The sequence below is a fragment of the Primulina tabacum genome, chromosome 11 (genome assembly GCF_025594145.1).
Source record: "Primulina tabacum isolate GXHZ01 chromosome 11, ASM2559414v2, whole genome shotgun sequence".
In the NCBI taxonomy this organism is placed as follows: Eukaryota; Viridiplantae; Streptophyta; class Magnoliopsida; order Lamiales; family Gesneriaceae; genus Primulina; species Primulina tabacum.
Genome location: NC_134560.1, coordinates 27,178,090 through 27,188,441, shown reverse-complemented (window position 1 = coordinate 27,188,441; position 10,352 = coordinate 27,178,090). Strand labels below are relative to the sequence as shown.

Sequence of the window (10,352 nt, the reverse complement as noted above, 5' to 3'; positions counted from 1 at the left end):
GGACTGACATTAGTGTGTATGCCATTTTCTCCGAATTCAGAACAATTTTCCCAACCAGTCTTGAAAATTAGATTTGGTTAGCTTGTTAATAACAAAATTGGATTATGTGACGAAATCGAAAATATACTAATATGGAAACAGAATAATAGTTGCTGATTATTTTAAAATAATTTTAAGATATAAAATATGGATTTTTATTTTATAAATTGCCTCCCACTATTTCGACATTTTCACCACCCTCTGATGAAAAAGAAAAACCGTATTTCCTTAGTGGGCATGTGGAGTCCAATTAGCCAATTATAATCCCGAATAATATCAGTCAATTATAATTTCTAAAAGGTAAAATCCAATTGCATCCTTATGCAACCTCCGCGTATTTTGCCTCACGTTTAATAAGGACCCAAAAATATGACACCGTTTATTTTCGCGTGTCAAACCGACCCATCAATGTTGAATTGTAGTAGACGGTCGCCATGAGTTTTCCTAATAATATGAGCCGAAGTCATGGGAGTTCCACTCAATTCACATCATATGTCCGGTGGAAGTCATAGCTTTCCGACGTCCAGGCCTCTCCAATAATATGAGCCAGACACTGTCCGCGGATAGCGATCAACATGCAACCACGGTTGATGGAAGGCACGGAAAAATTAAACTCTTTTAATTTTTACTTTTGTTGTTTGATATAAATTTTGAATCTTATTCAAAATGAGAGATTTTAATTTTAAAATTATCTCACGTGTCACGAGTTTGTGTGTTTGCCGGATTCATGCAACTATATTATTTAATAATATACATACATGCATACTACTATATATCGCATATATCATAATATGACATTCAAATAATTACATCTTGTGCATCGGCCCCACCATCTTCCAGTCTTGATCTCCCACTATTTTTAATAATTACATTTAAATAGTCATGGCACATAAGGGATACATCTCATGGAGTGGGAAGAGGCCATAAACCAGGCCCACTTTAATAATATCAAATATTAACAAAATGAATAAAACAGTAAAATATCCTAATATACACCTAACACATTGGTCGAGGCTCTCGATCATTCTTCATGCATATAATATCAAATATTAACACCAATTTAAATAAACAAATTTAATTAATTAATAAATCATATGTCTAATAATTTTATCACTAACCACCACAATTATTAAAGAATTTAATAAATTAAATAAACATCTTTATTTAATTTTCAATTAATCAATAATAATTGATTTCTTGTAAAACTCATTTTTACCATAAATAATTAAAATCATATTCTAATTATTTATTTTACAAGAAAATTATTAATTTTCAAAAATTAATTTCCAAAATAAAAATTCAACCAATTTTCAAAAATATCAATTTTACCCAAAAATTTAAAAAATCAGAAAATTGCCCCCTACGTCCAAACAATTCAAGCCCATCATCCAGCACAGTTCCCGAGACACTCCCGGGCAGCCGCCTGCACGCTGCCCGAACGTTTCGGGCAGCCTCAAGGGCCCTGTGCGCGCACAGGCGCTAGGCGCGCGCAGCGTGCGGACATTCGGCACGCCCCGCGCGCGTGGCACTGTGCACGCACTGCCCGGAACAGTTCCGGGCAGGCCCCATATTTTTTTTTTTTTTGATTTCTGGAAAAATAAACTTTTTAATGGTGCATCAATTTTCTGAAAAATTTTCTTGTGAGGTTAGAAATAAATTATTCAATATGATTCAAAACCATACGATTTAGAACACCTGGCTCTGATACCACTGTTGGATCTCGGTTTTCCACTTGCCCAAAGCGTAGCGGAAGTTTTAAAAATTTTAGATCTTGACATTCAAGATATTTGTTTGGACACTCGTATGGTTTAAATTGAATAAACATTCATAGGATGTTAAAGAATGTACCCTCGGTGAAATTTTCACTTGGCTCCAACTACACCGTATTAGCGAACGTAGCTCTTGTTGTAAATTCCTACGAACGTTATTCGATCTCCGAATCAATTCCACGACTGGAATATTTGTTCCTCTTCTAAATTGCACTAGAAATATAGAAAATATTTTTCGTTGAGACGGAACCCTAAAAACCGGCACAACCTCAAAACAAGGAGTGGCCAAATTTTCCTTGCTTTTGAGGAGGAATTTTCGAGAGCTAAAAGCTTGTTCCGGGAAGAGCCGAGAGTCTTCATGTGAAATCAAAGAAAGCTTCCAATCCCAGGCTATGCAATAAGAATAAAATATTTTTATTATTTATTTTATCCATCATTAAATTAATCAATCTAATTAATTAAATTAACTATATATTCTTTTCCCAAGATGGCCCGAATGAATGCCTTATTGCAATCTATATTTATTCCACCGAATGCATGCATTATAATGATAATATCATTATTATATTTTCTAATATTTTCTTTACTTAATTAATTATTAATTAAGTCAACAAAAGATTCTAAAATGCATGTCAACTATAGCCAATCTCGATTTCTTTTAATGCATATATTTATGAGAATATCGTGCATTAATTTTCTTTGTGTGTAAAGATTTTAAAATCATGGTATCATAAATATTTTCATATTACATAAATCAATACCATATTTTATAAAAACTTAATGAGCCATATTTTAACTCAAATAAAATATAATTAATTATTAAAACTCATTTGAACCTTAATAAATATGCATGATAGGCTTATACTCTTACAAGCCCATGGTTCATGCTTCCATTACATTAATCTCATCATAATCTCGATCGACGATCCAACATCATCGATGTGACAATTTCAACTTATTGTTATTATGATGCACGCTTTAATTTCGAGATCACCAAAGTCAAAATAAGGCAGGTGTACTCTTTTTGACTGTCTTAACAGTCATGCTCTCAAAATTTCTATAAGCTTTTATATACTTTATTTATAAGCTTATCGATTGATCATATCAAACTTATAAATTTAACTCATTGATTTTATTATCTCAAAGGGAACAAGTAAACCAGTACTTGTGTGACCCTCAATGGTTCAGAAATACAGATAGCCGTGGGTTCACAATTCTTTGTGATTCAAGACATAATCTTTTATTCAAGCTTACCCTAATTTACCCACATTCCATACACCAACATTTGATCATGAGAATGTCAGAAACCATTTTCTGATTAAACCCATCGAATCCTGGTAAGAGCATCAAGTAGCATCGTCCCATGATTCCCTAGGTATCACTGATAGTACCTGCAAGAACCAGTCGATTATGATTAGCGTACAGTATGGTCCCTTCATCTCATATATCCCGATCGAATCTGCAACCATTGGTTCATCGAGGGTTGCATAATAATTCGATAACTATATAAATAGTGGCATCGCATGTACCATTGGAGAACTCCTTCTCCAATGTACATCTCATACTCTGGCCAGAGATTCTACGCACTATTATTTCATCAGATCACATAGGATATCCACACCCATAGGTGAGCGGTGAATCCCCGACTACAATGCACTGGCTCCTATATGTGTCGCAACTGTACCCAACCTCGCCACCTGATGACTCTCCTGGAGCCGGTAAACGAGTCAAAGCAGAGCCCCAGCATATAGAGCCTCAATGTTGTCCCGGGTCGTAAGGAATAATGATGTACAATCATAACCACAGACTTATCCTCTCGATGAATGATAACCACTTGGAAAGTCCAATGGAGGGTTGTTCGGTATAATCATCATATGACTACCCATCTGCATTTTTGGACATCTCTATGCCCTTACCAAGAAACGCGGTACACAACATCACATATGCTAGTCTCGAGCTCAAGTGACCTTTATCCATGTTTTAGGCTGCTGAATCGACTAGGAACGAATTTAGATTATACAGTGTTTACAAATAAGTTTCAACATCGAATTACTATTTATTTGTATTAAAGTATAATAAAAGACTTTATCTATGCTGATCGCATGGGTATACAGATAAAGTAAAACAAGACCATAAAAAGTTAAATTATATTAAAATAAAGATTTTTTATTACACCTGAGTCAATAAATTCTCTAGCCAACCGTTGGCTTGTAAGGCATCTACTCTAACATGGAGGCCTACACAGAAGGTACAATTGATCAACATTGATTTAGGAGGACCAAAGAAAGCACCATACGCTGTTCAACAAAATGGTATTATGGAAAGGACAAAATATACGCATCGTGCTAGTGAAACTCATCTTCAAGGAGAAAAAAGAATTCCTAAAGGCATAAATTTATGACAAAAAACTTGTGTGAAACGGTCTCACGGATCGTATTTTGTGAGACAGATATCTTATTTGGGTTATCCATGAAAAAATATTACTTTTTATGCTAAGAGTATTACTTTTTATTTTGAATATCGGTAGTGTTAACCCGTCTCACAGATAAAGATTCGTGACACCGTCTCAGAAGATACCTACTTTAAATGTATTAGTGGCTAACCACAACAAACCTCCTGATATCATCAATATACCATGCACGAAGAAAAGCAAGCCTTTGGGTTCTTTGATGACTACAACAATTGGAAAAGAAGATAAAGTACGCAGCTTCGGAGCCAAAGATGAATGTTGATTTATTTATTTTTTATGAAATTAAAAGTCGATATCATGATTAATAGGATAATAAGTCATGAAGTACAAATATTTTTGAAAAAAAAAAAACTCAAGAAGGTGATTTAAGATAATCCATTATTATTTTAAGATTAAAATTATATCTTTATTACATCTTTTAGGATTCTAGTTGGTATCTACGACTAGTATAGCAGACTTCTTCTATAATTTTAGTTTGATTAGGGTTTCATCTTTGTTATCTTATATAAATAAACGATTGATTGCTTAATATAATTATAATATTGCAAATTCTTAAATTGTTTCTCTCGTTATTATTTTATTTTGTTTCCCAAGATATCCAACTAACATTGTTGAGTTTTAATTTATTAAGTTATATGTTTGGTTTTGTTACATTAATTTTTAATTTTCAACTATTCTGATCTAACTGTTAACATAATATATGGATAGTCAGCCATTTTATATGTTGTGCGTCATTAATTTATGATGTCACATGAATATTTTTGATGCAACATCAACAATTAGATCAAAATAGTTGAAAATTGAAATTTAATATATCAAAAATAAATTTTGAAAATTCAGTGAAACAAAATCAAAATTTTGAACAAGAAAAAGTTTATTCCCTTTATTTAAGCAGTTTTTTTTTAATGGATAAATTATAAAAAAAAAAATTAGTAAATTAAATAAAATTAAGGCTGGCTTTGCAATTTTAAAGCAGCCATACTCCATACTCCATACCAAGGTAGTTTTTTTTAAAGTGCTCCTACTTTATAAGAGAAATATACATATACAAACACAAGGCACATATATAATAGACGATAGTATAGATATTGAGCACACCCACACTTAATGTCCACAATGGGTAAACCCTTTTTTCTATATATATATTATACTTCTTTTACCTTAAAGCTAAGTTATTTGTACCTTTTTTCATCTTAAATTACAAAGCATCTCGAGACCGGATTGTAGCCCAGTGGTTTTATCCGCCAGATTAGCTGGCTCCCCTCCCGCGTGTGTTATAATAATAAAAAAAAAATTACGAAGCATCTCATCATGGTTTACCCCAAAGATTTCTTTATGAGCAAGATTGAACAAAACAAAATATATTTCATCTTAAATAACGACGTATGGGTTTATGATAAATATGGATTACGAAGATGTGTCTCTAAAACTGAAGTGAAGTCTCGGAGGATCAACGTTCCTACTAGAGTTACTTTATCAGGTTTAGTTCCTGGATAAAGATGAACACCTGATAGTCATCTCATATGCAGCATTAAGAGCTCAGGTTTCTCAACAAAGCGCTTCCACTCATTGCAGAACCTCGCAACAGTCGCGCCATCCAAAACTCTATGATCAGAACTTATGTTAATCTGAGAAAGATAGGGTCTGATTTAGCCAGGCAGAAAGTATTTCCTATGTTAAAGGAAAAATCAAGATCAGTTACTTACCGTCATCATCGAAACGGGATACAAATTTCCATCTTTATCGAAGTGAGGTATTTTTTGTATTCGTCCCAAGGCAATGATTGACACTTCAGGCACATTGACCAGAGGGGAACCGAACTTCCCTCCGATGGCGCCGATGTTGCTTATAGTAATAGTCCCACCAGAAACATCATCAGAACTAAGCTTGTTGGATAGAGCAAGTTCTTGCAGTCGTGAAAGTTCTTTTGTTATCTGATAACCAAAGAAAGCAAGTCAATAAAAAACTGTTTGAATTGAAAAAAGTCATAAATAAGAAATAGTAATATTGGAAGATTTGTCCTATAAGTTAACAGTTACTGGGAGCAAGGATACTTGGGAGGGGTAGATCTGTAATTGGATGGAAAGAACCAACTTTTGGAACACAAAACGAATGATCAGAAATTGGATTTATTGGCTGGTGGAATATTAGAATACAAATAATTAGGACGAGGCAATTGGATAGTAAAACATAAGGAAAGCAATGCTTTGATATTGCACAGGTAAAACTGACCTCAACGATGGAGAGAGATTGAACCTTCTTTATGTTGGGTACAACCAAACCATGTGAAGTCGCCATTGCAATCCCAATATTGTGACATCCTGTCATTCAGGAGAAAAGAAAGAGCTTGGATAATCATGTATCATTTCACAAACCAATAGTGAAGAATCTGTCAAAAATAATTCAACGGAAGCAAATCAAACTACAGGAGACACCTTTGAGCGTCACTTCTTGTGATTCTTCATTGAAGCAACTATTCAGCAAAGGATATCGACTCAATGCCATCGAAAGTGACTTTACCAACAACGGAAGGAAAGTAAACTTGATACCCAGATCGGAAGTCTCATTTTTGAATGATTCTCTGAGATCAAGAAGGGCGTCACAATTTACCTCTTCAACATATTGAAAATGTGGAATTTTCGCAGCTAAGGTCATGGATTTAGCCATAGCACGATGGAAACCCCTGGCAGATGCAAAGCACCGAGTGGTTTCAGAGCAGGCCCGAGAAGAAAGGCTCGTATAAGGCTTTTTTGAATAATGTCACGAGTTTAGCAGAGCAGATTTATTAATTAATTCAGATCTCTTTCAAACAAAGTAAAATGTACCTTAGGGGCAGGGATCTATCTTCATACTCCCATCCATATGCAGATGAAATGTCCGGGGATTTTTTATCTCCTAGATATTGTTCGGCAGAGGAATCCTCATTGAGGATTTCAGAGCTTTCCTTGAAAATGCCTTTTCTTGCAGCATAATTCAAGATATCTTCTTTAAGGATTCTTCCGTCATGGCCAGTTCCAAGAATATCTTCAATGGTTAAACCTAATTGTTTGGCAAAACTACGAACAGCAGGTGTGGATAACACTCCGTGAATCTTTTTCTTTTTCAGCAAAGATTCATCATCTAACTCATTGATTTTGCAATCCTGCGCAACAATATTCTGTGCAGCCTCATTGCTTGGAAAGACAGAAACATTTTCATCAGTAACCATCTTCAAAAGAGTTTCTCCAACCTATGAGATGACACAAAATCTCAAGCCATTGCAAATTTCAGAGCTAAAAAGGGCAAACGTCGTGACTACAAAAATGAGACCATTTGTTACTAGGGGGAGCCGGGATCTTAGGTATAAAGAAAGTTAATATGCAGGGTAAAATATTGTCAATCAAATGCATATATTTTTCTCAGAATGGTGGACATATTGTAATGATCATGCCACCAATTTTTAGAATTCAATATCCATACAACAATAAGGTCATGATGGAATAACTGCAAACCCAGACAAGAAACATACAAATGTACAATTTATTCCAAAAAAAACTGCATTATGTTAATGGTTGATGCTACCTTTACAATGTTCCCAGGAACATGGAGAACCTTGGAAACTTTGCCTTTGTAGCGACTGGTTATCTCTATGGTAGCTTTATCGCTTTGAACCTCACAAAGAGGTTGGAATTCTTCGACTTCTTCCCCCTGCATAAGATATCATGAACATCTGATATATTTGCACCAAGTTTAGAACCAAGCATAAAATATAACACTACGTTGATGATCAATAATGTAAAAGCAATGACAAATACAAAACATTACAGCCACTGTCAGATGCAGATCTAGGAAGATGTAGGGGGAGACTCGGAGGATTTGGTGGAGGGGGAACTTGAATTTTTAGAAAATTACAAGAAAAATTTTAAAATTTTTTAATCCACTCCAAATTGTTGTGATCTTAAACAGTTCATATAAATCTGACCAGAAAGTACCTATATAGCGCACACAAGCTATGCTCAAGACTGATAGCGCAACATAGAATGGTGCACTTTGACCGATTATTGATAACTCGAATGTTTAATGCTACTGAAAATTTTCTTACATGGATGGAACATTACTACAGATTGATTGGATTAGGACGACAAAAAGTCAGGAAAAAGAAAAAAAATGCACAATTTGTACTAACAAGAGAACTAAAGGAAGTGTTAATCTATCTATGGAACACAAAACAGCTTCATTCTCTAGAAGATATACTACACGTCATCACAAACTCACCTCCTGCACAAACCATTTTAGAAGTTCGCATTCTGCTATGCCTTCACCTGTCTGTGCCAAAGGAACATCAACCACCCCACCAACTGGAAGATCAGCCATCGTTTGAGTTGTTAAGGAACACCATCTGATCCCAAATGGAATGCTGAGCTGAAAACAGTAGACAAAAAAACATATAAACAATCGCAGAAAATTGAATGACATCGGTATTTTATCAGCCTCATAAAATTTTGTAATGACATCTGCACCCCCAAATAAAACACACGCATCGAAATTAATTATGTCATATGTATGTAAAGGGAAAAATATAACTTGGCAAGTCATAATTTTGGAATGTTCTGGCAGTCTAACATGCCAATTATTTTAACCTCTCTACTTCATACAAACAGGACGTGCAAGCCACATCCACAAGATCAACCCATTTCAAGCAAAAACAGGTGCATCGAAGGATGGGTTAAAATGCGAGCTTGATCTCCATACATAAATTAAAGGAAAATCTGTTTCATCCCAAATGTACTTTTCATTTTTTCTACTGTAAACGCAAACCCCACATATAGAAAAACCAGCAATTTCCAAGAATAGAAAAGGCCCAGCAGCAATGTACTGAAAGTTGGAAACACCGAAACTTACTCCTTTATCATGATTCTTTGCGCGATGCTTTGTTCTGGGATTAGAAAAAACGGGATCTTGAACCCGAGATACCAAATTCACAAATTTTTCTCTCTCAACGGCAGCGACCGTTAGCGGCGGAGCCGCAGCAGAGGAAATCCACCGCCACAACTGATCACATCTCCACGGATTTTTCTGGTAAATTTCCCGGCAAATCATTGTATAATGAGGCTTCAAGAATGGATAACAAGCGAGTGTGTATAGATTTTCTCGAAAATCTTGGGAACCAAATTGAGCTCCCGTATCCTTGTGAATAAATCGGTTAAGGTAGGCGTAGGAGGATGGTTTGGCCTTTAATCAATGAGCCAGCCAACTATATTTATGACATTTATATTTGCTAAAATCCCAGTTTTATATTATCAGAATTTGGTAGAATATTTGGTTTTAAAAGAGATTTAGAGTACAAATTTTAAATAATATTATCTGTAAGATGAAGAGGTGGTTTTGAAGTTGATAAAAAAAAAAAAGAGTATTTAAATAGATAATGTTTTATATAAACACGTAATTTCCATCTGTTCCTTTAACTTATGGATAAACTCAACCTTTTAGGAACACAAATGGATAACTCAATGTATCTTAAAAATCTTTTGATTTATTAAGAAATGAATTATCTCAACTTTTTTATGTTATTGATTGATATTATGTTACTTCTTAAAGTTTTTAAAATAATATTACATATCAATTCGAAGCCTAATTTTATTTCGATATTTTAATAACTATTTTAAGCTAAAACTACAATAGCCTAATCTCTTAGAATTACCCCATCTCCTAGTACGTAAAAATGTGTTTTTAAAGGGTGTCGAGGGCCGGTCTTAGACTTTGAAGGTCCCATGCAAAAGAAAAAATGCCCTTTGTATTTATATAAAACTAATACTAAAATTAATAATATAAAGATAATTTCATTATTTGATTATATAAACTAATATCTATAATAAAAAAACACATATATTTCATTGCTAATAATCATTATCGTTACATCAAATAAAAAAAAAATATATATTCTATTCCGATTAACGGTGAAAAATCGATCTTCTTGCATTTTTATCAGCAAAGTCATCTGTAATGCCCGAGATTTATGGTGTTGTTAATCTGAAATGATTCATTGATTAATTTATGTGATTATAGATGGAACAGATTAGACCGGGATAGGCTGA

The 10,352-nt window shown here is 34.2% G+C and overlaps 1 protein-coding gene across 1 annotated transcript; it reads right to left on the bottom strand.

The window, feature by feature from the left end:
• Nucleotides 1-5,623: 5,623 nt before the first annotated feature.
• LOC142518835 (lipoamide acyltransferase component of branched-chain alpha-keto acid dehydrogenase complex, mitochondrial) lies at nucleotides 5,624-9,558 on the bottom strand. Its single transcript, XM_075621658.1, has 8 exons — nucleotides 9,160-9,558; nucleotides 8,533-8,679; nucleotides 7,840-7,965; nucleotides 7,104-7,507; nucleotides 6,714-6,961; nucleotides 6,511-6,599; nucleotides 5,985-6,212; nucleotides 5,624-5,906 (listed from the first exon to the last, which is right to left on the bottom strand). Exons 1-8 carry the CDS (start codon nucleotides 9,355-9,357, stop codon nucleotides 5,793-5,795), a joined length of 1,554 nt encoding a protein of 517 aa, XP_075477773.1. The 5' UTR covers nucleotides 9,358-9,558; the 3' UTR covers nucleotides 5,624-5,792.
• Between the last annotated feature and the right edge of the window lie 794 nt (nucleotides 9,559-10,352).

Bases quoted from the DNA above. Each gene is read 5' to 3' on its own strand.
- LOC142518835 (XM_075621658.1), bottom strand. From the start codon at position 9,357: ATGATTTGCCGGGAAATTTACCAGAAAAATCCGTGGAGATGTGATCAG. The intron at 6,962-7,103 runs GTACATTTTACT...TGCATCTGCCAG, and splicing joins GATAGATCCCTGCCCCTAAG to GGGTTTCCATCGTGCTATGG. The intron at 6,213-6,510 runs GTCAGTTTTACC...TTTGGTTATCAG, and splicing joins AATCTCTCTCCATCGTTGAG to ATAACAAAAGAACTTTCACG.